Source organism: Sesamum indicum, linkage group LG6 (genome assembly GCF_026168435.1).
Source record: "Sesamum indicum cultivar Baizhima isolate 11 linkage group LG6, ASM2616843v1, whole genome shotgun sequence".
Taxonomy (NCBI): domain Eukaryota; kingdom Viridiplantae; phylum Streptophyta; class Magnoliopsida; order Lamiales; family Pedaliaceae; genus Sesamum; species Sesamum indicum.
This window is the reverse complement of record NC_142662.1, coordinates 15,855,477-15,882,763: the sequence shown is the minus strand read 5'-3', so window position 1 is coordinate 15,882,763 and position 27,287 is coordinate 15,855,477. Positions and strand designations below refer to the sequence as shown.

The 27,287-nt window shown below is 36.5% G+C and overlaps 3 protein-coding genes across 3 annotated transcripts; all 3 read left to right on the top strand.

Moving 5' to 3' along the window:
- The first annotated feature begins 6,636 nt into the window (after positions 1–6,636).
- On the top strand, positions 6,637–12,540 carry LOC105164396 (putative lysophospholipase BODYGUARD 3). The gene is made up of 4 exons (XM_011083041.3): positions 6,637–7,573; positions 8,426–8,754; positions 9,939–10,138; positions 11,871–12,540. Exons 1-4 carry the CDS (start codon positions 7,021–7,023, stop codon positions 12,205–12,207), a joined length of 1,419 nt encoding a protein of 472 aa, XP_011081343.1. The 5' UTR covers positions 6,637–7,020; the 3' UTR covers positions 12,208–12,540.
- A 2,284-nt stretch (positions 12,541–14,824) lies between these two features.
- LOC148787855 (uncharacterized) lies at positions 14,825–15,640 on the top strand. The gene is made up of 2 exons (XM_088881418.1): positions 14,825–15,127; positions 15,356–15,640. Exons 1-2 carry the CDS (start codon positions 14,825–14,827, stop codon positions 15,638–15,640), a joined length of 588 nt encoding a protein of 195 aa, XP_088737544.1.
- Positions 15,641–20,533: 4,893 nt separating this feature from the next.
- Positions 20,534–26,819, top strand: LOC105164457 (cyclin-U2-1-like). The gene is given in 4 exon segments (XM_011083108.1): positions 20,534–20,711; positions 20,714–20,797; positions 26,133–26,259; positions 26,600–26,819. Coding segments are annotated over 4 exon segments (609 nt in total).
- The last annotated feature ends 468 nt before the right edge of the window (positions 26,820–27,287 follow it).

Genomic DNA, 27,287 nt, shown 5'->3' with positions numbered 1-27,287 from the left:
AACTTATAAAGTCAATTTGATTTCATTAATGTAAAATGTTTGTGACTATTTTGACAGGAGAGGTGCAAAAATGGTTCACCAGTATACCCAGTGTCACGGTTGATACATATGGGACGCTGATCCAAATTGCATTCAATTTTGAAAGTAAAAGAAAGCAAAGACGTCAACCACATATATGTTTACCATAAGGTAAAAGGAGGATGAATTTCTAGAAAGCTTTGTAGGAAGGTTCAATAATAAGAAACTAGAAAGTACAGGGTGTCCGCATTGATATGATGATTAGCATTCTAATACATAGCTTAAAAAAGGGGCTAGAGACCCCCCCGAAGATGTTGAGCAGTTAATGAAAATTGCTCAAAAGTACATTAATGAAGGAGAAATGAACACTATGAAAGATGGAGAATGGTTAAGTTCTAGGGTTTGAGATTTAGACAGAGATAGAGGAAGAGAATGAAGAAACAGATATGAGAAAGATCAAGAGATGCCTTATCAACCCAAGTATCATAGATACACCCCACTCACCACAACCTGAAGAAGGGCAATGATGATGGTTGAAAAGGCGAAGGTACTACAGTGGCCAAGGAAAACCCCGGACACGCCAACCAAAACATACTCCAATAAATATTGCAAATTTCATAAGGATAAAGGTCATTATATGCAGGACTACTACCAACTAAAGGATGAGATAAAATGATGGTGAGATAAGGTCAATGTTAAGGAGTATGTGATGGAGTCGAGATGGTGAAAAAGAGAAAGAGAAAACATGAAAAGAGAGGTCAAGGAGTAGATCCCGTAGCAAGTGAGAGATTCAGAGGTGAAGGAAACGAGGTGAGAAGAGAGGAGGGATCTCATGGGGGAACTCGGTAGATGTGGAAGTGCACACTCTCAATTCGCATGAGCAACTGATCTACTATCATATTGAGAAATGATCGGCTCACAAATATTTCTTGCTCTCAAACATTTATGTGGCGAACAAGTTGATTAATCGAAGACCTCTCTAGGATCATCAGGCATATGTCCTCTCTAGTGGAGGAGGAACAGTGGTTACTCACGGGGGCTTTCAACTGCGTGGTTGATGAGAGTGAAATTTGCGACACTGCGACAAATAATTCAAATGCCATGAATGAGTTTTCTAGTTGTTTGGTTGGAGCCTGTTTGCATCCTTTTCCCGCCTCTGGTCTTACTTATACTTGGCATAATTACAATTTCGGTACTTGAAGTCTGTGGAAATGACTTGACCGTATTGTTGGGAATGAAAAGTGATTTGCCTTTTGGCCTCTAAGCTCGTACTTTGCTCCACATAGAGGACCTCATATCACTTTCCTTTGGTCCTAATTTAGGCCAAGAATCTCATTGTGGTCAAGGTTGTTTTTGTTTTGACAATTTCTTAGTTAAAGAGTCAGATATTTTATAAAAAGTTCAATGTATATGGCAGAATGAAATCTTTAGTGTTCCAATATATGCTGTCTTTGAAAAGTTAAGAGCTGCTAAGATTATGTTCTGGAAGATGTAGTAGTGGAAAGGGAATTTATCTCAGAACGTTCGCAAAGCGTTTGTTTCTTGCAGAAATCTAGATCCTTTAGCAAATATTTTCTAACGTGGTGTTGTTCCAAGAAGTTGAGAAATTTCATAAAATGATTTACTCAGAACAGTTCAGTAGGTGGTAGACATGTTGTAGCAATGTGCTAAATTGCGGTAACTCAAAAAAGGTGACTAGTGCATGAAACTATTTTCCAAAAAGTCGCCATACAACGGGTTAGAAGATGAATCTATTAGATACAAACCACAAATAGAGTTACTATCCTGGATTGTTCCCTTGTAGACCAAGAGCTCATTAAGTGGTACCCCCAGCTACTGGGAGGTTCGAGGGACAATAGGGAATGCAAATTGATTGATCTTGGGGTTTTCCTCACTAAGATAGTTATCGAAAGATGAGGCCGAGGACTTTGTGGCTGAGGTAACTAATGAGCATATTAAGGCTGTGGCTTTTTCCTTCGACGATGACAAGGCGCCTGGCCCAAACAGCTTCTCAACCTATTTCTTCAAGAAATCATGGTGTGTGGTGAGTGACACGGTTTCATGTGTTGTCAAGAATTTCTTCCTCACCTTGGTGCCAAAAGTTCAACCAAGTCAGAGCTACTAACTTTAGGTTGATTGCTTGCTGCAACATTCTCTATAAAATCATTCCAAAAGTATTGGTGTAGAGATTAAAGCAAGTCCTGAGTAAATTAGTCGACTATAGCCGAACAACATTTATTTTGGGATATAGGATTAGTGATAGTGTGCTTTTGGTTCAGGAGTTCCTAAATGGCTATAAAAGAAATCACCTATCATTGCGTTGTGTGATGAAGATAGATATTATGAAGGCCTTTGATTTTATTCGATGGTATTTCTTGTTGACCATACTTCATTTGCTAGGGACTTCTTCGCGATTTCTAGGTTAGATTTAGGAATACATGCTCACTGCATCCTACTCTATTGCATTAAAGAGGCAGCTGCATGGGTTCTTCCAAGGTGTTTAGGATTACCTTAGGTTGATCCTATTTCACCCTATCCTTTTTCCTTGATCATGAAAATGTTGCATTCAATTATTATGAAACATATTCGAAATTATAAGGGCTTTGAATTTCATTGGAAGTGATTGAAATTGGTTTGTGCATACTAAGTTGGCAGATGATATTCTCCTCTTCGTGGATATGCTTGGAATGGCAATGGAAGTCGCTCTTTTGTTGGGTTTGCAACTCAATGCTGGAAAAACTCTATTATTTTCTCAAAATCAACTTTGGCCCCAAGTTGTGGCGCTTGAGGTGGTTGTTTGCTTATCTGAGAGACATCTCCCATTCAAGTACCTTAGAGTTCCTCTTGCTTCTTTGAGGTTAAGAGTGAGTGACAGTAAGCTACTTCGGGACAAAGTTGAGCACCGAATTGCAATATGGGGCATGAGCCATTTTTCTTCACGGGGAGGCTTCAGCTAGTGAAATCCATTGTCTCGAGCTGCCAGATTTATCAATATGCTAACTTTTTACCCAAAAAAAGTTATCAACAATTTAGAGCTGCGGTGGTTTTGATAGGATAGGAATGGCACGCAAACGATAGCAAGGGGTGACCAAGTAGCGGGTTTGTTAGTCGACAAGGGTTGGGAGTCTTAGTATCCTTTCAGTAGCAACAAACAACAAGGCTCTTATATGTAGAATCCTCTTAACAGTTGCTACAAAGGATATGAGGTCAATTTGGGTCAAATGAATTTTTGGCGTATCGGTTAAAAGAGCACTCCATTTGGACCATTAACAGCCCAAGAAGGGCATGGAGATGGAGGGAAATGATTTAATTCAGTCATCCATGCTGCGTTAACAACTAACGAAAACAACATGTGAGTTGTCACGTATCGTTGGTCAACTGACAGAAAACAACATGTGAGTTGTCACGTATCGTTGGTCAACTGACAGCTGGCAAAAAAAACAAAGACCAAGCTTCTGTTCAGTTTTTGGAGGGAAAAAAAAGCCCCAAAAAAATATTTGTTTGGTATTTATATATGTAAATAACCCACAAACACCACACAACATTTTCAAAATACTTCAAATATTGAATGCTATTGTAATGGTGAATTATGTGTAAAAGGATGTTATATATTACTAGATGACCTTTTAGTAATGGTGAATTATGTGTAAAAGGACTAATGGATATGCCTTTTTTGCAAGTAATTATTGTTCAAATAGTGAAACCCATAGATTGTACAGCAACTTGGAATCCGTTTTCTTTCAACTCTTTTCAGTTTCAGTTTGCAATTTGAAAAGAAATTCAATTGCTGCTGTTACTTTCAATTTGCAATTGTGAGTGTAACAACAAATTTTTCTTCATTGCTGATTCAATTTTGTTCGGTTTCTTGAGAGGGGGGATTAATTGCCATTATGTTCTTCTTTATGGCTATAATTTGGGCATGCCTATATAAAAGCATGCCACTTTCCACTTGAAACACACAACCACAATCTTATCCTTTGTGATCTCTCTCCTTCTCTTTCTCGGCTTCTATCATTCTTGTAAAGATTTGAGCGATAAAAGTTTTGATTACCAGCTTTTAAGCGTTTGATCGAGGTGTTTTTCGGTATAGTGCTAAAACCGAAAGAACTGTATCCATCTTATCTTGGGCAAAATTACATTGAACCCGGTGCACTCTGATATGGGGCGTATATTTTCTTCAAGGTAAGCAGTAATTCTGCGATTCGGTTAAATCAACTACTTCAATTAAACTGAGAATTGTTACGATACAATTCTTGTTGTAAGTTTTCGATTTAAATTTTTTTAACAGCGTTTCTAATTGCTTTATGCTATTTGTTTCAACATGGCTTTAATTGCTTTTGATTACTAAATCCGATTGAAATATTTCAAAACGTTGTTTCAATTGCTTGAAACCAAATTTTTTTTCAACAATTGTAGTTTATGTTGTGTTTAAATGTGTAAGCATAAATCTTGAAAGCAATAAAAATGAAAAACTAAAATTGCACAAAAGCACTAAAGTGCGAAAAAACAGAAAATATACTGAAATTCACTGATTTTGATCATTAATGAAATGTGTTGTAAAGTGCAACTTTGCATGCTTAAAATCTGCCAAATACTACCACTTTACAAACCCAAAATGTGCCAAAACATCCCCCAAAAGTCTTACAATACCTTGCAACATTTTATTCCTTAAAACATCACACAATATTGGAAGTATTTTGAGATGTTTGTGACATCTTTTAGCCTATTGCTCTCAAGATTAAGTGATGAAACAAAGATAAAAATGTTGTGTGGTTTTTGTGTGTTATTTACATATATAAATAGCAAAAAAATATTTTTTTTAGCGCCTTTTTTTCACTCCAAACACTAAATACAAGCATGGTCTTCTGTTTTTTCGCTAGCTGCCAGTTAACTAATGGCACGTGACTTGTCACATGCCATTTCCATTAGTTGTTAACAGAACAGGACCATTTCTATTAAAAAATGGAGTTTTGGGGCTAAAGGTGTTGAACACTTAAAGCGTAGGACTGCAAGTGAGAAGGGCCCTATCTAGTGGGACCAAAAGTGATATTTTGCCCCAGTTGACTAACAGGTCACGTGCCGTTTCTGTTAGTGTTAACGGAATAGGACCATTTCTATTAAGAAAATAGGATTTTAGGACTAAATGTATTGAACACGTAAAGCGTGAGATTGCAAGTGAGAAGGCCCTATCTAATGGGACCAAAAATAATATTTTGCCTTATAATATGATCCATTACTTGGCAATGATGTGATTCTAGCAGCGGCTTGCTGCTTATATGCTTCTTTTAATTAATGAAAATTATCTTACCCAAAAAAAAAATTGATAATAATGGGATCAAATGTACCATTTGAAAAAGGAAAAAGAAAAAAGAATAAATAGTATAGTTGATCCCTTAAGTTTATATTTCTAATCACTTTATTTTCTTAAATTTATTTTTGAACTTTAGCGTTCCTAAATTTTAGTTTTCGTCTCATATTGGTTTAAAAAATGTAGCCAAATTTTGACTTGTTGGAGCATAAATTTGTCAATTTGAACTTGATTTTCTCAACTTTAATTTCTTTAAGTTTATAAAATTATCCAATTACTCTTCTTTTAGACAAGAAAAGTATTTGTAAAATATATATAATTTGAAAAGGGTTTAATGCAATTTACCCTCCAATAATATTAAAAATAAGTAAATTATCCTTTTATGAAAAAAAATTATAATTTACCCCCTATATTTTAAAAAATAAAATAGTTAAATTATTTCAAAAACATAGAGAGATAAATTACTACATTTGAAAAACACAGGAAGGTTATAACACATGTAGATAAATTGCAATTTACCCAATTTGAAAATATAAGAAGGAGATCTATTCAGTAATTTTCTATTTTAGAAGTTAAGGACAAGTTTAAGAAAATTAAACCTTAACAACATTTCTAGACAAGTTGAATTTTTTATTCCAAATTTTATCCTTTTATTCTTTTGTTTAATAGATACACATTATTTGTATAAAATTTTCTTTTAAACGTGACTTGCACATGAACCAATCAAATTGCAATTCTAATTCTGTAAGTTATCTCGTGTAGGACAGCAAATATGCTCCTAAATTATAGGACTAATATTGCCTCTAAGGTTATGGATTCGAACCCCACAATACGTGGAAGTTGTTCTACTGCATAATTAGCGTTGTCTTTTTACTGTAATAGTAGATGTTGTATAGAAATCATTGTTGGATATAAATATTCGATATGAATTATAATTTTAAATAATAATAATTCATCGCTTTCACTTAAAAGAAAATATAAATTAACACACACTCGAGTGTGAATCACATATGCTTCACATACGGCATAACCCAAAAAACCCTTAAATCAGAATTGCATAATTAAATACTTGAAACATTAATCACCTTTTCCGACAATCATAGAAAGTCAAACAGCACATGTAATCTTTTTGGAGGGAGGAAAGGAAAGAAAACTGCATGAACGTAGAAATGCAGCATTGGATCTGAATTCTTGACCACGCCTGTATTATTTTACTCCTTGCAGGAGGATGCAACTACCACCAACCCATTTTCCCCTTGTCCAGCGACCCGATTTTAATGTTACTCTGAATTCATTTATACATCTGTTACCTATATACCTGCCTGGAAAAAAATACATTAAAAATCCCTCTTCTTCCCTCCCTCCTCTCTTTCATTCACTAATCTCCACAGAATCTTAAGAACAAACCCACCACTCTCACACTTGTCCAACTCTTACCTCAAATATCTGCATTGTTTCATTCCTTCCATTTGTCTAAACACCCTGGAAACAGAGCCTCAGCTCTCTATTTTCCATCTTTCTCTCCTTTCCTTTTTATGGTCCTGGATTGGAGTGTGAGTGGCATTCTCATACATATATATGGCCGGGGCCTGGACAAGAACTCCCTGGATTTGATCGCTGAATCTTGTATCACTCCTCATTTTTGTTCTGCTGTTCTTGATTCTCCGGGCCTTTCTCTTTGAAATAACTGAGAAATGGCCGTCGAGAAACACGTTGTATCAGTTCTAACAATGGCAGGAGGAATCCTGCACGAAATCTTGAGTTTCATCGTTTTTACTATGTTAGACCTCCTGGATTTCCTTCTTTGCTACGCCTTCAAGGTCGCGGATGTTATCATGGAAGCTGAGCGGAAGCCTTGCTATTGTTCATCAGGGAAGGAAGCAATCACCAGCAGCGGGAAGATCCTGGTTTCCGAACAAGGGGAGTCAAAGATAGTCAGTTTAACTTGCAGCAAGTTGCAGCTGGAGGAAATCTCCGACACTCTCTACGCTCGCCCGTCGTGGGTTTCCAAGTTCTCGAAATGCAGCTTTCTGCAGTCCTCGAAGAGGATCAGCCGACGAAGTGCGGGGCCGGTTCGGCCTACGTTCACTGTTAATCCGACCATCGTTGAAATGCTGCAAGGCAGGATTGGGAGGCAGCAGATGTTTCCGGTTCCTAGATGGTCGGATTGCGATTGCAAGACTTGCACATCTTGGACTTCGTCCTCCTGCAAAGAAACTCTCTTTGTGAAAGCTGATGGTGCTAAAGGTAAGGACAGAAACACGGACATTTGCGTTTTCGTCCTGTTGTAAGTACCGGGTGGCACCTCATTACAAAAGAAGACAAGATTAACAGACAAAATAATCAAGTGAGAATTTTAATTGGTCTCTAGTGATTTAGTTATTTTACTTTGTCACGTTAATGAATATATTTTATAAACATTATCATTAGTAAGAATGGGTGACAACATTATTTGTATAAAATTGTAACTAAAAAAGTAATTAATGACACATGTACAATGACGGCATAATGACAATAACTATTTGTCATAATTATACATGCGTCACTAGCTAATTATCTATATTAACGACCTGATAAAAGATTTTTTATCATCAATAATTATATAATAACAAAATTAATATTATTGTCTATTTAATATATATTTTTAATAACAATTTTAAAAATTGTCACTTGATATTTTAAAGAATTGTATTTTGTTATAGTTAGTCCACTTCAAATTTTATCACTAACATCATATTTTGTTGTGGCACTTTAACAATATTTCTAACCAGAAATTGTCGATTTAGTCGAAATATGGCCAAAAGAGGTCTAAAATGTGACAAGTTCCGGCGATTAATACCCTCAATTTGTTATTTGTTTTTTAAATTGTTGTCCTTCATGACCAAATTAAGTTCCAAGTGGAGCAATTAAAAGTGCCACCACCCCATACTTAACAGCAAGAAAATTGCACTTTCCCCAAAAAGAACAAGACCCTTTAACTCACGTACCTGCCCAACTAATTTTCTGACCAATGCATGAAGATGTAATGAATGCAGTAATAATTTTGATTCTTCTCTTGTGTTTTTGATTCTTCTCTTGTGTTTTTTTGGTGAAACTCAGACATTGTGCAAGAAGATGTGTTGTTCATTCATGGGTTCATATCATCCTCAGCATTCTGGACCGAAACACTGTACCCCAACTTCTCAAAGTCTGCGAAATCCAAATACAGATTGCTTGCGGTGGATCTGCTAGGGTTTGGGAGGAGCCCTAAGCCTACGGATTCGCTGTACACGTTGAGAGAGCACTTAGAGATGATTGAGAGGTCTGTTCTTGAGGCGTACAATGTCAAATCTTTCCACATTGTGGCGCATTCGTTGGGCTGCATTTTGGCTCTTGCTCTTGCCGTCAAGCATCCAGGCTCGGTCAAGTCCTTGACGTTACTTGCACCGGTGAGTTGAGCTTTAATCTAGTTCATGTGTTGTCGGTTTTGCCTTTATATATGTATTATGATAAAACTAGAATGGTCTCACTAAAAACAATGACTTTTTACTAGGATTTTTTTATAGCTAAAAGAAAAAAATCGTGGCAAATAAAAATAAATCATCGCTTTGCAAAGGCCATTCGCCGTTTTTTTGCAAGTGCAGACAAAAAATATTAGTCATGACCAAAATATAACAAATAATTTGTTTATGGCTAGTGACGAATATTAATTAATTGTAGTAAAAAATATTAAAAAATTTTGTTTTGATTTTTTTAACGTGATTAATAGTATTAATTTACCACTATTTATAAAATGTGGTTATTAATAGTATAGCAAAAACTTAATTTTTTTTTATAATATCTGCGACGAAGTCCATGGGTGTGGTTAAATTTTTAAGATAGAACAAAGAACACAAAACACACTCCCATTGTTTTCCTAGTGTTACCAAGATAAATTGAGAGAAAAAATTTAAAGATATTATACACTCTCCTCCTTTGAGGCTTGGTGAAATTACACGTAAACCTCCTGTATTTTGGAAAATTAAATTTAGCACCCCTGAGTTTGCTTTCATCTAACAAATAAGTCCCTCAATTAGTTAAAATTCACCGAATTTGTTGATACAAAAAAAATAGATAAAAATCTGTATGAACCCTGATTGACTTATTACTGATTTAGTGCACGTCAAATAATTATTTTGACCAAATTACCCTCAGATACTTTCACGTATTAATGCATGTGAGGAGGTATATCTTCACCGTTATAAAAGTAGTTTAGTCCAAGAAAGATTATTTGTCATTCAACAAGTCAGTAATTAGTCAATCGAGGGTAAATATATTTTTTCATTGAGTTATTTTTGTTATCATCAAATTCAGTGAATTTTGACTAATGGAGGGACTTATGTGTTAGACGGAAACAAACTTTTGAAATACTAGATGTAATTTTCCAAACCACAAGGGGTCTAAGTGTAATTACATCAACCTCATGGGCGAAGAGTGTAATTATCCCAAATTAAAATTCTTACCCTACAACAAAACCCAATCAATGACATAATAACAATGAAATAATTATCATATAATTCATGACTTTTTATAAATTGTATATTAATTATACGATAAGCGTATTTGACGTACATACGTTTCCATAAATTGGCAGCCATATTTTCCAGCGCCAAAGGGTGAAGCATCCGCACAACACATGATGAGAAGAATTGCCCCACGGCGGCTGTGGCCGATGATCACATTTGGTGCGTCAATAGCTTGTTGGTACGAACACATCACTCGGGCGTTTTGCCTTGTGATGTGCAAGAACCACCGTCTCTGGGAATCTATCACCAGACTACTCACCGGAAACAGGTGCCTCTGCTTCTTCTAATCTCAAAGGAAAATACTTAATTGGGATGGACTTCCCAAAATTTTCATTACTCATCACGTGAAACCTACAACATGATATATAGTGGGGATTTTTTCAAAAATGATGGGTCCAAAGTACGACCTGGCTTTCGTGCATCATGATCAGAATCATTAAATATGAAATATTACATCAAATATTAATGCACTATATATATTAAAAAATTATAATTTTAATCCTACAATTCAAAGGAGGTGGCATTTTTTAGTCCTGTACAAATTGAATTTTGTAACTTAGTTTTGTAACTTTATACTTTTACCAATTTTAATCCTTTTCAGCCAATTTAACTAGAAATTGCAGGACTAAAATAGCAATTTAATTGGACTGTGTGCAAGTCACATGCAATTTTCTAACAAAATTGGCAGGAAAAGGATGACACTACAAAAAATAAATTACAGGACTAAATTACGAAAGTTAAATCGTGCAGAACGAAAGTACGCTACTCCTTATAAGTTACAAAGCTAAAGTTGCATTTTTTTTCCTATATATATAGATAGCTATATATATATATATGTGTGTGTAGTTTGACGACACTACAAAAAATAAATTAGTTATGTTACAAATGATTATGAATTAAATTAAAACTACGAATTCAAACCAATAAAACTTAAATTTTGACCATGATTGATTGATATTTGTCTTAGTGTTAGTTATAATTAAAGTGTTTGACATGATTTATACCTGTGACCAAAACAATTAATAGCAGTTATCGTGCTACCGTTCAATTAATATTCACCATTATTTTATTTTTAATTATGATAATTAATTATAACAAAAAGAATTATATTTTCTTTTTAGTGTGCTCAGCTAAATGTTCTTGCACTTATTGATGTACAACTGTATTAGTCAAAAATAACAAAAGAAATAAACCAAAATTAATTTATTACAACTAGCAATAATTCTGGAATGATATTATTAATTAGATTGATAGTTTGCTATTACATTTCATATATAATTAAACTAGTGATATTGAATACACGTGATATCTAATATACATTAATTAGACGTACATAGAGTACGATTTCCCTTTTTCTTTTTCTTTTTTTAATTACATGGAGTATTATTTCATTTCTATTTTTGGAAAGTCATTGATGCCACATTTTGCTACTATATGTATTAAATGAAATATTTGCCTGACCAATTATATATATATCCTTAATTCAGATGGTTTTCCTGCTAGCTAAGTACAATACAATGATAATATATTCGACACGTTCTTAGGGATCGTTTACATTTGTAGTTCAAAAGGTCTGATCGAATAAAGTATGATAAGTTATAATTTTTTTACTTTATATACCGCATTAATCGATAAATAACATTAATGTGTGTATAAATAATTAGTGATTGATTTTAATTTTATTATATTTATTTAAAAAAATGAAAAAAGGACATATAAAATAAATAATTGGTCAAAATTAATAATTAAAATAAACCAATTTGAAATTTGTAGAAATAAGAAATTATTAGTAAAACTACTTAATGGGAAAGATGGTTATATGAGAAATAAATAAGTGTAATTGAGGGTATTTTAGCCAATTTATATTTTGCGAACTATATAAGATATTTTAGAGGTTTCACCTTTAATAAATAGTACTAGCAATTGAGCACACTCGATGCTTGTGTGGGATTAAAATATACAATATTTAGTTATATTTATGAAAATGATCATTTTTGCAGGGTGAGAACGTACTTGTTCGACTGCTTCTTTCTTCATACACACAACGCTGCGTGGCATACCCTACACAACATCATCTGTGGAACTGCTGGAAAGATCGAAGGCTACTTGGACGAGGTCGAGAACAAATTGAAGTGCGAGATCACGATACTTCATGGGAAAGATGATGAGCTGATTCCTGTCGAGTGCAGTTACAACGTGCAATCAAGAATCCCTAGAGCCCATGTTAAGGTGGTCGAGAACAAAGATCACATTACCATAGTCGTCGGAAGGCAAAAGGCCTTTGCTCGGGAGCTTGAGGGTATTTGGAACAGTGCAGCAAGTGGCCATAGGGTGTGAATTTCCTTAGAAACTCAACATGAAAAAACGTTCTTTTTTTGGTTCTCCGACTCCATTCTCAGGACTCGAACCTATGATCTATTTTTTACACGAACAAGTTGCATCATTAGGCCGCTTGATCATCCTTTAAACATGACAAAAATGGTTCTCATTGATTTTCATCAAGATTAGGGTAAGAAAATTGGGGGTGTTTGGCAAGTTCTTTTTTTTCTTTTTTTTTTTTTATCTGATCCTTAATTTCTTGTTCTCTTCTTATGAACTTTATATATGTTAGGGTTGTTGAAATGTTCATAAAACAACGTTGATGAAGTTTTGTGCTTCTTGTGATGGGAATTTGGTGTGGATTTGTTATGAATATAGAAAAATCGAGAAACTATGATTTTTGTTATCCAATTATTCAATTTTTGCCACAGTTTTCCATCTATTTTATTTTAGGCTCTTGGCATCAGGCACGGATCGGCTGAAGTGAGAATTTGAGGGGATCGAAAAAATTATTAAAATACTTTTATAATGATACTTTTATTAGATCTGATTCAATAAATAAGTAAAAATAGTAACTGACATGTCTAATGAAAACAAATTTACATATATATGTAAATTTAATCATAGTTGTATTTGACATTCACATTTAAATTATCTAGATCTATAATCTACTTAATATCCAATTTGTCTACTATTATTTTTTCAGTGTAGGTAATCTAGATCTATTGATGGTCTCTAATACTTCCCCTCTTTTAATTTATAGTCTATTTTTTGGTGCATTAATTTTTTTCAAGATTTTCAGGCAGATCCATGGCAAGCCCTACGAACCAAGAAAATAAAAAAAAAAGAAAGGTGACTGTTGATTTGGAACCCTTGAGAGTTCAGCCTTCAGATAAATCCAAGAGAAAGCCTTGTATCTAACCTGTTGGATGGAACAAATTTTCTTTCTTGGAGCGCATCCATCAAGATAGCCTTAGGGCCTAAGATGAAGTTGGGTTTTATCGAAGGGAGAGGTCCCAAGCCAGCTGAAACTACTGAGGAATTTGTGTGATTGACTAGGGTAGATTGCCTGGTAATTTTTTGGTGTTAGGATTTTACATCTATAACTATTATGGAAAATTATAATCTTTTCAAGATCTAGTTAATAAATATACAATGTACCATGATAAAAATTGAATAGAAATATTACCCTTAAAACTTAATTCCACATGTAATATTCCAAAGATAAATCCGCAAATGAAGCTCATCTGCTAGTGTCATAGGATCTTCACCAATGTAGAAGGTACGATAAAACTCTACTTACTCTTGTAAAATATCGAAAAGAATAATGGAGGGGGATCATCAGAATGTATTAGCACATTCTGCAAATAAGACACTCACAAAGTTTGAAATGGCCGACACTAGTATAAAAGGGAGAAGGAAGTGACTCTTCATTCATCCGTTGGGCCACATTCTTCCCAAAGGAAAATGGTTTGTTCCTTTTAATGTTCCTATCATAATTAGATTTTTATAATCCACATTAAGAGTGAATGGAGTTACAAAACTCCAAAAGACTTCACAAGTCACTCACCTTTTCATCCTCCGTTATAATATATACCACATGTTAATAACCCATACCTTGTTACTATAGTGTGTAACCAACAGGATTTGATTAATACTAAGTTAGGGACTAAATCCAACAATATTAAGTGGTTTCTAGCAAAACGTTAGTACTCCTTATCGTTAATTAAATAATTATCATCTACGATTAATTATATTATTTAACAATTTAAATAATACGCTTGATTTGTGGAACAGTTTCAACACTTGGCTCTTGAATACATTGTCAAAAAACATAGTTGAGTTGTTCTTGTACATTAACTCGGCTAGGGAACTTTGGCTCGAAATAGAGGTAAGGCATGGGGTGAGCAACGACCCTATGGGTTACCAACTTCAATGAGAGATTGCATCTGCAGCTCAAGGAACACTTCCAATTTCTGCCTATTTTAGCAAACTCAAGAAACTTTGGAATGAGTTGGTTTGCTTGAAATCAATACCTTCTTGCAGCTGTCATGCTTCAAAGGATGTAGCTGACCTGCTTTAGGGAGATTATTAGATGCAGTTCTTAATGGATCTTACTGTTGGAATTGAGTGCTCACCATCTTCTACTGCAGTCACGGCGTCCTAGAAGAATCATATTCATCTTGTTGCTGGAGCAGGCCTTGATGATGATCTTATTGATCAAGGATAGAAGAAGTCGTTTCTTTGAGCAACAAAAGCAGAAGCGTGGCCACGCTTATTTCAGTTTCTGTATTTTTTGTACAGTCAGCTTGTTTGTATAGTCATCTCAATGAGTCATTTATTCTGAACGTGATTGGGCCACGTAAGGCAATAGGTAGTTGATAATCTGTTACACGGTTTTAGCGGTAGATTTGTCTATTTAAGCATCGCCTTCTTCATTGCTCTCTGTAACACAAAAATTTACCAGAAATGAAAGGAATGCCTTTGCTCTATTTTTCTGCGGAATCTCGCATCTTTCCTACTTTGTTCAACTTGAATTTCTTCATGGTATCAGAGCCTTCTTCTTGAAGTTCTCTTGATACGTTTGTTTTGCTGGTTCAAATTTCTATTTTACTAGAGCAACGAGTGCAGATTTATGGTAGATTCACCAACACTGGAAGCAGACCAGTATGAAAGAGAGGTGTTGTATTTGCATCCCTCAGACAATTCCAGCTTTGTGTTGGCATCTTCGCCCTTAATAGGCTCGAATTACTTGACGTGGAGCAGAGCGGTGTACGTTGCTCTAGGATGCAAGATGAAGCTTGCATTCATAGATGGAACATTTCCACGGCCTCCAGCAGGATCCGCTTTGTTTGAACAGTGGAGAAGAGTGGATTTAATGGTGACTTCGTGGCTGTGGAATTCAATTTCTAAGGACCTCGTTGAGGCCTTCATGTACGTGAGTTCTTCTCGTTAGTTGTGGCTGGAAATACAAGCTAGATACGGATGGAGCAGTGGTCCGTTGATATACCAAATACAGTGTGAAATTTCGTCGGTTTCGCAAGGAGATATGACCTTAACTAGCTATCTGACAAAAGTGAAAAAGCTATGGAATGAACTCTTTTGTTTGGCGCCATCACCCAAGTGCACTTGTGGAGGATGCACTTGTGGAATTAATAAAGCTTAGGAGAACAATGGAACACAACTTATGCAATTTCTCATGGGACTCCATGAGAATTTTGATAAAGAGAGGAGTCAATTGCTTATGATGGATCCATTTCCTGATTTGGAGAAGGCTTTCTCCATGATCTTTGCGGTAGAACAACAACGCAATATACAGAGACAATTGGGAGACAACAACAGTAATGCAACTTTTCAAGTTTCCCTGAGAGATAGCAGAGGTAATCCAAAACAAATGCAAAAACGCAGAAGTTTTGGGGACAGGGATAAACGGACTATGATGATTGGATAAACGATACCGGCGCCACAAACTATGTGTGTGCGCATCTGTCAAATTTTGATTCTTATTCTACTCCTGTACACACTCATTTCGTGTATCTACCCGATGGCCTATGTTGGAGTTGTGAAGTTAACGGATGAGATCAAACTCAAATCAGTGTTCTACATTCCCAATTTTCCTGTCAACCTCTTGTCAGTGAGTCAGTTTTGTAAATAGAATAATTACACTTGCTTTTTCAATTGGTTTGGTTGCGTGTTGCAGGACCAGGGGAATAGACGAGTGCTTGCTAAGGGAAGGTTGAATAAGCGACTGTACATTCTGAAATCAAGTGGATCTAGGAGTTTAACTGCTTCGAATTACATTACTCCTACTTCATGTAATGCCGTAGTTGATTGTAACGATAGTTTGTGGCATGCTAGAATGGGACATGCCTCTATGGCAGCCATTAGGCGTATTCCAGCTTGTAATATCTCAAGAGATTGCTTGAAAATAAAATGTGACATTTATCCTCAGGCGAAACAATCAAGGCTTCCGTTTACAGTTAAGTGATTCTCATGCTACTGCAATTTTTGACTTGGTGCACTTAGATGTTTGGGGTCCTTACAAGACATCTATTTTAACGGGCAGCAATTATGTATTGACGATTCTAGATGACTACAGCAGATCGCTATGGACTTACCTCATTAAACATAAAGATCAAGTGGTTGGGACTTTGCAAACGTTTACAGCATTGGTTGAAACTCAATACAGAACTAAGATCAAGGTTAATCGCTCAGACAATGGGTCCGAGTTTGTGAATGCACAATGTCAAAGTTAGTGTCAGAAATTGGGAATTTTGCATCAAACCACTTGCGTTTATACTCCCCAGCAGAACGGGAGAATAGAGAGAAAGCACAGACAACTTCTAAACGTTGCTAGAGCATTGCTCTTTCAAGCTGCATTGCCGCTTCGCTTTTACTTCGAGAGATGTAGTGTTTCGCGAACTGGTTTTTCCCTTTGCTAAGGAGGTGACTGCAGATCAATTGAACTGTCCTTTGCCTATGATCACTGCTGGAACTAAGAATGAGCATTCTGCCATTCCTACCTTTTCTCCAACTGTGGTGTCATCATCACATACTGCAGAAACTGAGCAACTTTATGCAAATGCAGAATAACAATCCTCCACAACCTCAACAATAGTCACCAACGTTCCCTAGTAGGTCTGCCAGAGTTACTCGCAAGCCATTATGGTTAAACGATTTTGTATGTTGCAATGGTGCTCTCACTCCACATCCTTCCTATGTTAGTTTTCAATCCTTTGTAGCTTCCCTAACATCTTTACAGGAACCTCGCTCCTTCGCTGAAGCTGTTCAATGTCCCAAGTGGAGGGCAGCCATGGATGAGGAGCTCAAAGCGTTGGAGAAAAATAAAACTTGGGAGCTTACTCACCTTCCAGTTGGGAAATGCGCCATCGGATGCAAGTGGGTGTATAAGATCAAGTTGCGAGCTGATGGTTCGATGGAACGATACAAGGCTCGCCTTGTTGCCAAAGGTTTTAATCAAGTCGAAGGTGTCGACTACACTGAGTGTTTTTCGCCTGTGGCTAAGGCAGTAACCGTGCGCTTCTTCTTCACACTTGCAGCAGTAAAGGATGGCTCCTTCAGCAGTTGGACGTTAACAACGCATTCCTGCACGGTTTTTTGGAAGAAGATGTAGGGTACAAAACCCGAGTGGTATACTTTATCAACGAATCCCTAAACAACTATTACACTTGATTTGGAGTACAAAACTCCTCAAATATTAAAAATCGAGATTACAGTAATAAAAGAAAAATACACAGAAATAAAGAGATAAAGGAATAAAACCGTAATTTCGAAAGAGGCTCAGAAACTAAGCCATATTCAGTCGTTAAAAGGTCACGGTCACTTGGCGACGCACCCACTCAGGCCAAACCATGGGTGCTCCACACAAACTCAAGATCACAGAGATCAACTCAGTAAATCGTCGGTCACAACAGACCCAACTGTTCACACAGAACACTCACAAAGAAAAGGAGGTCTCACAGAGAGTATAGGTTCAGATTTTTTTTTTGGTTCGCATATGTGAGGGCTTGAAGAACTCCCTTTTATAGGTCTCAAGAACCAGTAGAAATGGAAGGCAAGGTGGCTTTCCTAAAGCCATTAAGTTGGCTTAGGAAAGCCACCGTGACCGTCGCCGATGAACGGAGAAGGAAAGGGGAGTCATGGAAGGTAGCAGAATATTGAGAGAAGAAGAGAGACATTCCATCGGAGCTAGTGAAGTAAGAGAAGGAGAAATGGGTTAGGACTAGGGTTTGACTGATATATATGTAAAAGGCACCTGGGTCGGGTCGTGGGTCGCAGCGGGTCGGGTATGGGCCACCAAGTGGGTTGGCCTTTTGTGGGCTTGGTGAGTTTTGGGCCTACCAGTAATTGGGTCCTGGGCCATAAATCACAACAGAAGACATTTACATGATTCCTCCGGCCGGTTATAAAGTGAATTATGGACAGGTTTGTAAACTAGTGAGGTCTTTGTACGGCTTGAAAGAGCCTCACGACAATAGAACGTCGAATTGACACAGAAATTGCAGGAATATGGGTTTATCCAATATGCCAATGATCATTGTCTTTTCCTCCTTTCCACTACCAATGGATTAATTTGTCTTCTAGTGTATGTCGACGACATACCTATTGCAGGTTCTGATAATAATGAACTTCAGAAAATGAAGGATTATTTGTACCGGTTGTTCACTATTAAAGATATTGGCCAAGCTCGCTACTTCCTGGGATTAGAGATCGTGCGAAGCTCTGATGGGATTTATTTGGCACAAACCAAATATATTATGGACATCATTGCCGACACGGGTTTACTCGACGCTAAAGCCATTCCCACACCTCTGCCTGCTGGACTTAAATTGAACTCTGAAACTGGACCTATGCTTCCTAATTATGAGTCCTACAGACGATTAATAAGCCGTCTACTATACCTCAACTATACCAGGCCAGATATCTCTTATTTTGTGCAACAGTCCAATATCTCAATAAACCGTGTGCATTTCACTGGAAGGTTGCACTTCATGTGGTCAGGTATTTAAAAGGTTGTCCCTCACTTAGTTTATTTCTCCCTGCAGCCAACTCATTGGATCTTCAAGCTTATTGTGACGCCTGGGGGTCTTGTCCTGATTCTAGGCGCTCTCTTACTGGGTTCTGCATTTTTTTGGGTGGTGCACTTGTTTCTTGGAAAACCAAGAAACAATCAACAGTTTCGCGTTCGAGCACCGAGGCGGAATATCGAAGTTTAGCTGCCACAGTTTGTGAACTTCGTTGGCTGTCATTCTTACTTGCTGATTTTGGTGTTTCTGTGACTTTGCCTATCTCACTTTTTTGCGACAACAGGGCTGCCGGCACATCCTAGCTAATCCCGTTTTTCACGAACGAATGAAGCATATTGAGATAGATTGTCATGTTGCCCGTGACTTACTGACTCTTATGATCATGTTCAGAACTAGATATTGATGTTGAGCCGTTACTAAGAGTCACTAAGGTCCATTTGATGGTTTTGTGAGTAGAAAAGAAAAGGGAACTTAGCCCAATTTTCTCAAATTCTTTACAAAACATGGCTATGCAGGTGAGAGGAAGTGAGTCAGGAATGAACAATTCTACCAATTATTACTAGAAAGAGAAGGCTGTAATAGACAAGCAAGGGCAAATAGAATTGCTTCAAAATACATAGCTATCCAGACTGGTATAAAGCCCTCATGGACCAAAGAAAGAAGGGAACAACTGCACTAGCAGGGGCATGTGTGCAACAGAAGGTCAAAATCTTGAACAGTAGTCTGTACAGAGTTTGGTGGATGATGAAGCTATTTATGAGTTTACCAAAAGTGAACTAAGAAGGATTTTGAGGGGAAGTGATCCAAAGTCTTCTAATGGCTCAACGTTTCATGAGTTTGAGGACTCGATAGGTAAGTTGCTTCTAAATTCTGTGTACAATTCCTTAACTTGTTGGATTATTGATAGAGGGCCTACTCCACACATGTGTAATTATAGTGTTGTGTTCCAATGCACCAACCACAATAAGTTACTCCTGCATTCATTCGGCAGATGGTTCTAAGCCGAAAGTAGGTACTATGGGGAATATTCAATTACCTAGTGAACTCTTGCTTAATAATGTATTGCATGTTCCTACCTTAAGTTTTAACATGCTATCTGCTAGTAACATTTGTGATACTTCAAATATCAAATTTAAGTTTTACCTAATGTATTGTGTCTTGCAGGACTACAAAACTAAAAAAACTGTACCTCTAGGTAGACTTGGAGAGAAGGTTTATGTCCTAGAAGAGAACTCCTTCAAGACACACACTATTGAACAGTATCTGAGGCACTCAAGATGTAAGATTAACTGCTAACACAGAAGATATAAATTTATGAAATAAAAGATTAGGCCACACATTTTTTCTTGTATTGTAACATTTGGGTTTTTTGAATCCAAGCAAAATAGTTGTGTACATATATATGTATATATATAATATTATATGTGATCCAGCATTTATTTAAACCAGAATGCAAGCTGTTGTGTCTGGAGGCTACCTTTACAATTAGGAGGCAAATATCTTGTAATTTGATATTCTCCATCCTTCCCACCCACCTTCAAATTTACTTTTATAATACCATTATATATATGTTCAATTCAATAAAAATACATAAACTATTATAAGAAGCTACTCCTCTCTTTCCTCACACACTCACCAACCCTCTCTCTCTCACTCCCCTTCATATAAATCCCTCTCAAACGCCCTTTCAAATTCCCACACATATACGAAAATAAAAAATCCTAATCCCAATTCCAATTCCAATTCTACCTTTCTCTCAATCCAAACAACCCCTCCCCACCAAGAAAGGGGAAAATATGGCCTTAATATCTCCAAGAAAGCTGAGATACGATCTCTACTCATACTCATACCAAGAAAACTCAAACACGCCTTTAGTCATTTCAATTCTTGCATCCCTGATCGAGAGAACGCTGGCTAGGAATGAAAGAATCGCTAAGAAGTACTCCAAATGGACGGGGGTTTCTAAAACACGAGTATCGACTGCAACGAGACGCCCGACATGACGATTCAGTCGTATTTAGAGAGGATCTTCAGATACACTAGAGCTGGACCGCCGGTCTACGTTGTTGGGGCAAATCGTGTTTTGGTACTATTAAAAAGGTCAGTTTTGTTTTTGGTACCACAAATTTTGCAAGTCCGGGTTTTGGTACGGTTAAACCAAAAAATGAATATTTTTTGTACCAACTTAACAGTAGAGCCCATGTGCACGGCACATGGGCCTTAACGGCCGTCAAATCCCGTTAAATCACGTTCCAATTCTATTGACCTCCAAAAACCAAAAAAAGGGGCAAAAGTATAGAACCCTCTTTCACTCCTCCAAAGAAGAAGTTTCTCCCTTTTGAAAACCCTAACCTCAAACTAGAAGATAAATTCAAAAATTAAGCCAAATATTTAATTGAGAATCTGAATCCGAGAGAGAGGAGACTGGTCTTCGTGGTTGATTTGAAGAAATGGTGTTGACGCCCATCCTTCGACCCGATTCATTGGTGTCCGATGGTTTGCTAGATTATGGTGAGTTTTTCTTCTTCTTCTAATCTTTTTGATGCTTTATCTAAAATGTAATGTGCCTTTTTTGCTTCTCGTTAATTGTATTATTGTTTATAAATTCTTGAAGTTAATTCTTTATAATGATATTTCTTTATGCCGAATGCTTGTACTTGGTCAAAGCTGAGTTCTTGCATTGATTGTATCCATCTCCTCGTTCCAGAGCAAATTGTATTTGAGCCTCATGTTCATCCTTTGGGGCAAAAGAATGAGTTAAAAGGGAACTAAGTTAACCACAAAAGGGTAGTAAGCAACAAATCCCTGCTCAATGTGATAGACTAATCAATACGCCCCAGCAACTCTGACCAAGTTCCAGCACATTTGAAGCACAATATCATAATATATCTAAAACATAACAGAATAGATGCTAGTTCCATTTCACCAAGGAGAGAGGTGATTAACTATTCTCATAAGCCATGAAAAAACCGACCAAAAAACATTGCTAGTCCTCGCTCAAGCAATCATGTAATACAAAAATGGAGAAGGTGGATAGCAAAACATGCATTCTATGTACCTTTAACAATTACAATTCGTAAAGAATAATTAACGTTAGTAGAGTAAATCTACAATTTTCTGAAGCTTATGCAAATTAATCTAAAATCTTAGAGATGCCAATTGTTTTGTATCTAAAATGGATATGCAATGCTTCTTCTTTCTATGTTTTAGTACTCTGCTTTTCTCTATGTGTTTTTATGCATGCATATAATTGGAGATGTTATCCAATGTGAACATATCCTTGCTCCCAATTAGGTGAAATTCAATTTATACTTCATTATAAACCTTAAGCAACAACACTTAAGTAGAATTGTAACATTGGTTGTTTTGGATTGTCCATCATAAGTTATCATATGGCAAATGCTTTTGTCTGTTATGGACTCTATAGAATTACATTCTATAGCATAGTAGTAAATCATGAATCAGAGTGCACTAATGAGTGCTGTGAATTGTTATTGTTGTCTCTATGCTATGATTGATAACCTTTTTCTGGTTTAATTGGAACTTCATTAGCTCTGTATTGTAAGTTTTGCAAGTCATTCCAGTTTTTGCAAGTCATTCCAGTTTTGCAAGTACTTCTTTGGAATTTGTCATCTTATGTTTAAATATTTTAATTTGTTATATTTGCAGGTAAATATAAATTTTTTATCAGCTTATGAATTTATCATGGAGGTAAATTGATATTCCATCCTGTTCAATGCAAGTACTTGACAAGTGTTTTGAATAGTTGGACGATTTGGGTAGGAAAAAATACTTTAGAATTGATATGTTAAAAAAGTTTACAGCATTATGCTTTGAAACAGACCTTTTTCAACTTAGAGATGGCCATGGGGGCGAGATTAGGGTATACCTTGAAGCAGTTAGAAGCCCCATTGTTGCTGCTGAAATTCAGGGGAGTGATAAGGGTAAGAATATTGCGACTGAGGGAATACATACTATGACTGAGGGTGATAAGGGAAAAAACACTGTGATTGAGCGTGATAAGGGAAAAAATACTATGACTGAGGATGGTGAGAGGGCTCATTGGGTTGATTGGGATAGGGATGACGAAGATATGAGAGAAACTGAAGAATGGGTGGTTGATTCTGAAGATAACTTGTTCGATGGAGATGAAAGTGTTGATTATGATGAGGATGATGAGTGTTTTGATGAGAATGTAGACAAGGATGCAGAATGGGCTGGTATATTACAAGATGCCTCTGAAGATGAGATGCGGTTTGACAGTGATGATCATACCGATGGTGATAGCCCAGATGAATTTGATAGTCAAAAGAACAACGATGATGATGATGTTGGGAAGGTGCTAGTTTTCTGTACCGATGACAAATTAGATCCTAAATTTGCATTGCGAATGAAATTTAGTAATAAAAAGAAATTTCGGGAGGCCGTTCATTCTCATACCATTATGACTAGAAGAAATCTTGTGATAACAAAAAATGACAAAAGGAGGATTTATGCAAGATGTAAGGCCGACGGGTGTTCATGGCATATTAATGCAGTGAAGATACGAGATGAATTGGGATTTCAGATCAGGGAGTACAATCATGTGCACATTTGTGGGGCCAGTTTCAGTGTGAAAATATGAGGATAAATTGGCTATCACAAAAGTATGTGGAGGTATTCAGATCTGATCCCAATAGAAGTGCGAAAGGTTTCAGACAAGATGTAATGAGACAACTACGCTGCAATGTGTCTAGGGGACAAGCATACGCGACAAAAAGAAGATGTCTACAAGAAATACAAGGGTATGGAGCTGTGCAATATGCAAGACTGTGGGATTATGCTGGTGCTTTGAGAAACAAGAACCCAGGCTCAACAATAATCATGAACCTAGAAGACTGTGGGTTTTATGTGTGCTTTGCAGCAGTAAAGAATGGATTCTTGAGCGGATGTAGGCCTTTCATAGGTGTTGATGGCTGTCATTTAAAGGGCCCCCATGGTGGTGTTCTACTCACAGCAGTAGGTGTGGACCCAAATAATAAACAATTTCCACTTGCATATGCAATAGTTCTGAGTGAAAACAAAGAAAATTAAGAATGGTTTCTAATATTATTAAAGGAAGATTTGAACATTATAAGGGATGATGCCTACACCTTCATTTCAGACAAACAAAAGGGCTTTTTACCAGCATTTGAAAAGGTTGTTCCTGGAATAGAAAACAGATTTTGCGTGAGACATTTTCATGGTAACATGAAGAATGCTGGCTTCAAGGGGTTGGGGTACAAGAAGACTTTATGGAAGGCAAAAAATACTACTACAGTCAGTCAATTTCATAGAGCAATACAAGACATAGCTGATTTGGATGTAAGATGCCTTGAGTGGTGGCAAGACAAGCCAGCCTCACAATGGTCAAAGCGTCATTTCAGTACGTACCCGAAGTGTGATTTTCTGCTTAACAACTTGTGTGAATCCTTCAACAGTTGTATCCTCGAGGCAAGAGAGAAGCCTATATTGACAATGTTGGAGTGGATAAGGGAGTATGTAATGACTAGAATGCAACAATAGAGATAGGGCTGAGAGGTTGTGGGAAGGCAAGAAATTATGCCCAAAGATAAAAAAGATTGTGGATAATAATATGAAAAAAGCCGCTGATTGCATCACAGTGAAGTCTGACGACACACATTATGAGGTACAAGGTTTTAATAGTGCAAGATACACAGTTAACTTGAAGGAAAAAACTTGTTCTTGTAGATCATGGGATTTGACAAATATCCCATGCAACCATGCAATGAGTGCAATATCTGCGCAAGTTTTGGATCTTGATGACTTTGTGCACGAGTGTTATCATGTTGACACTTTCTGCAAGGTATATGCACCAGCAATCATACCTCTTGATGGACTAGAAATGTGGGAAAAAACTGGTTATATTCCACCTGTGCCTCCAAATTTTGGGAGAAAAAAGGGGAGGCCTGCAAGGTCAAGGAGATTGGAACCGGACGAGGTCCGGAAGGGCAAGAAACCTGCAACAACAATCAACAAATTGCAAAGGCAAAGAGGAAAAGGATATGCAAATTCTGTCATCAATTAGGACACACCATAAAAGGTTGCAAGTGGAAGAAATTTGTTGAAGAATTCCCAGTCAATGATGGGTTTGAGCAGGCTGCAGCAACTGAACATGTAACAACACCTGTACAACAAGATGAGGTGATTGTGAATGAAGATTGCCCCCCAGTAAGCCAACCTGAAGTAGTTAGTCAACATGAAACTGATGATTCTGTAAGTTTTCATTATTTTCATTTGTTTACTATTAATATAAGTTATGATGTTTTATTTTTTCTATTATAGTGTTGCTATTAAGTTTTTATAATTAAGTAGTTACTATTAATGTTGTTATTCATGTTATTCTAGTGTTAGTGTTGGTGTTCATGCTTCTATACTGGTGTTGGTGTTATTGTTTTGTTCATGTTTCTATACTAGTGTTGGTGTTAGTGTTGTTGTTCATGTTTCTATACTGGTGTTGATGTTAGTGTCGTTGGTGTTGTTTCCATTCTAGTGTTGATGTTAATGTTGTTGTTTCATATTACATGGCCAAGATCAAATTAATGCTCCTGTATTAGTACCAGCACCACGTTTCATGCATGCAAGGGTCAACATTAGGGCACCGCCACCTATGGTAGGACACCCTCCTGGTTTTGTTTCTCGTCCCACCTAAGGTAAACAATTCCACATTAAAGTTTATCTTGCTATTATAATTCTGTTTCGTATCTAATCAGCCTTAACTTGAATATGGCAGGTCCTATTGGAGATATTATTATACAAGATGGTAAAAAATATATCACTTTATCAAACTTGCGCACTGTAATGACATCTCAGAAGGCACAACCTAAGGATAAAGGAAAGAGAAAGATGTAGACAAAAATGTAGAGACTTTTTGTACAGGTTGAAGTCTTTTGGCAGGTTATTAGTGAAAATTTGTGCATTGCAATGCATCTCTTTTTGTCAAATCAAGTTTAATGAGCTCAAATCGTGTATTTATAACTAATATACTTTGCTTCATGTTTATGGATTTCATCTTTTCTTCTGAAATGTGTTGTATTACTTATTTTGCGTCGCACATAACTTTATGGGACCAAAAAAAGCTATTTTTATGTTTAATGTTACCAAAACACAAAGGATGTTGGGAGACCAATTTTTCCTCCTTTTTCTCAGCCTCACGTGACTTTTCCTTTCCAAAATTCTGGGGTTGACGGCCTTTAAGGCCCATGTGCCGTGCACATGGGCTCGGGCTCTACTGTTAAGTTGGTACCAAAAATATTCATTTTTTTGTTTAATGGTACCAAAACCCAAACTTGTAAAATTTGTGGTACTAAAAACAAAACTGACCTTTTCTAATGGTACCAAAATATGATTTTGCCCACGTTGTTGCCTATGTTTATATCGACAGGTTTTGCCAGTTTTACCCTGAGTTTAGGATTGGAGCCAGGAATGTGCATAGGCTGCTCATCACTACAATTATGGTCGCATCTAAGTATGTCGAGGATATGTAAGACATTTCCCCTTAATTTCTTCTTCCCTACTTGCTCAATATTTATTTTTCCATACCAACTACAATATTTATATCTTAAAATATTTGTTTAGTTTATCATAGCTAGAAATTCTTTTCATTTTCTTTTTTTAAAAAAAAAGATTGGAATTTATCATTAATGCACGTATGAAAATATTATTATTGTACAAATATTTCATGATTTAATTACAAATAATTAATATGAAAATGTCTAATTAAGTCTAGTTTATATATATGTGTATATTAATTAATTTGTCGAAAAAATTAATTATAATGTATTACTTATTCTATTTTTTTGTATGATGATTAATTTGGACAGGAATTACATAAATTCATACTTTGCTCATGTGGGGGGATTGACAACGAACGAACTGAACAAACTGGAGGTTGAATTCTTGTTCTTGATGAAGTTCAAATTGCATGTGAATATGAGTGTTTATGAGAGCTATTGCTGCCATTTGGAGAGGGAAGTGAGCATTAGCGGAGGGTACCAAATAGAGAGGACTTTGAGGTATGCTGAGGAGATCAAAACCAAATAAACAGGTGTGCTGAGGTATTGTAACATTTGGGTATTTGTGAGGTGTGCCCTCAATCCAAGCAATACGAAACATATTTGATCTTGTCCATATGGACATAAAGGATCCTTGCAATATCCTTATCTGATTGTACATAGATGTAAACTCTTATAGATTATCATAGTAGAAGTACCTGGATCTTCTTGATGAGGCATAAGTCTCAGATATTGTCCATGTTAACAACTTTTCACAAAATGGTCATCACATAATTTGATAAAAGAATTAAGGTGTTTAGGAGTGATAATGGTATAGAATTTCTTAATTTGGAGCGTAAGAATTTAATGAAAGATGAAGGCATTCTACATCAAAGAAATTGCACCTACACCACACAACAAAACGAGGTTGTAGAAAGGAAACATAAGCAATTCCTTGAGGTAGCAAGGGCCTTAATGTTCCAATCAAATATGTCTAGTATGCTCTGGTCTGAAGCCA

Coding starts and splice junctions, on each gene's coding strand:
- LOC105164396 (XM_011083041.3), top strand. CDS start 7,021: ATGGCCGTCGAGAAACACGTTGTATCAGTTCTAACAATGGCAGGAGGA. Junction 7,574..8,425: donor GAAAGCTGATGGTGCTAAAG/GTAAGGACAGAA, acceptor GGTGAAACTCAG/ACATTGTGCAAGAAGATGTG. Junction 10,139..11,870: donor AGACTACTCACCGGAAACAG/GTGCCTCTGCTT, acceptor TCATTTTTGCAG/GGTGAGAACGTACTTGTTCG.
- LOC148787855 (XM_088881418.1), top strand. CDS start 14,825: ATGGTAGATTCACCAACACTGGAAGCAGACCAGTATGAAAGAGAGGTG. Junction 15,128..15,355: donor TCGTTGAGGCCTTCATGTAC/GTGAGTTCTTCT, acceptor AATAAAGCTTAG/GAGAACAATGGAACACAACT.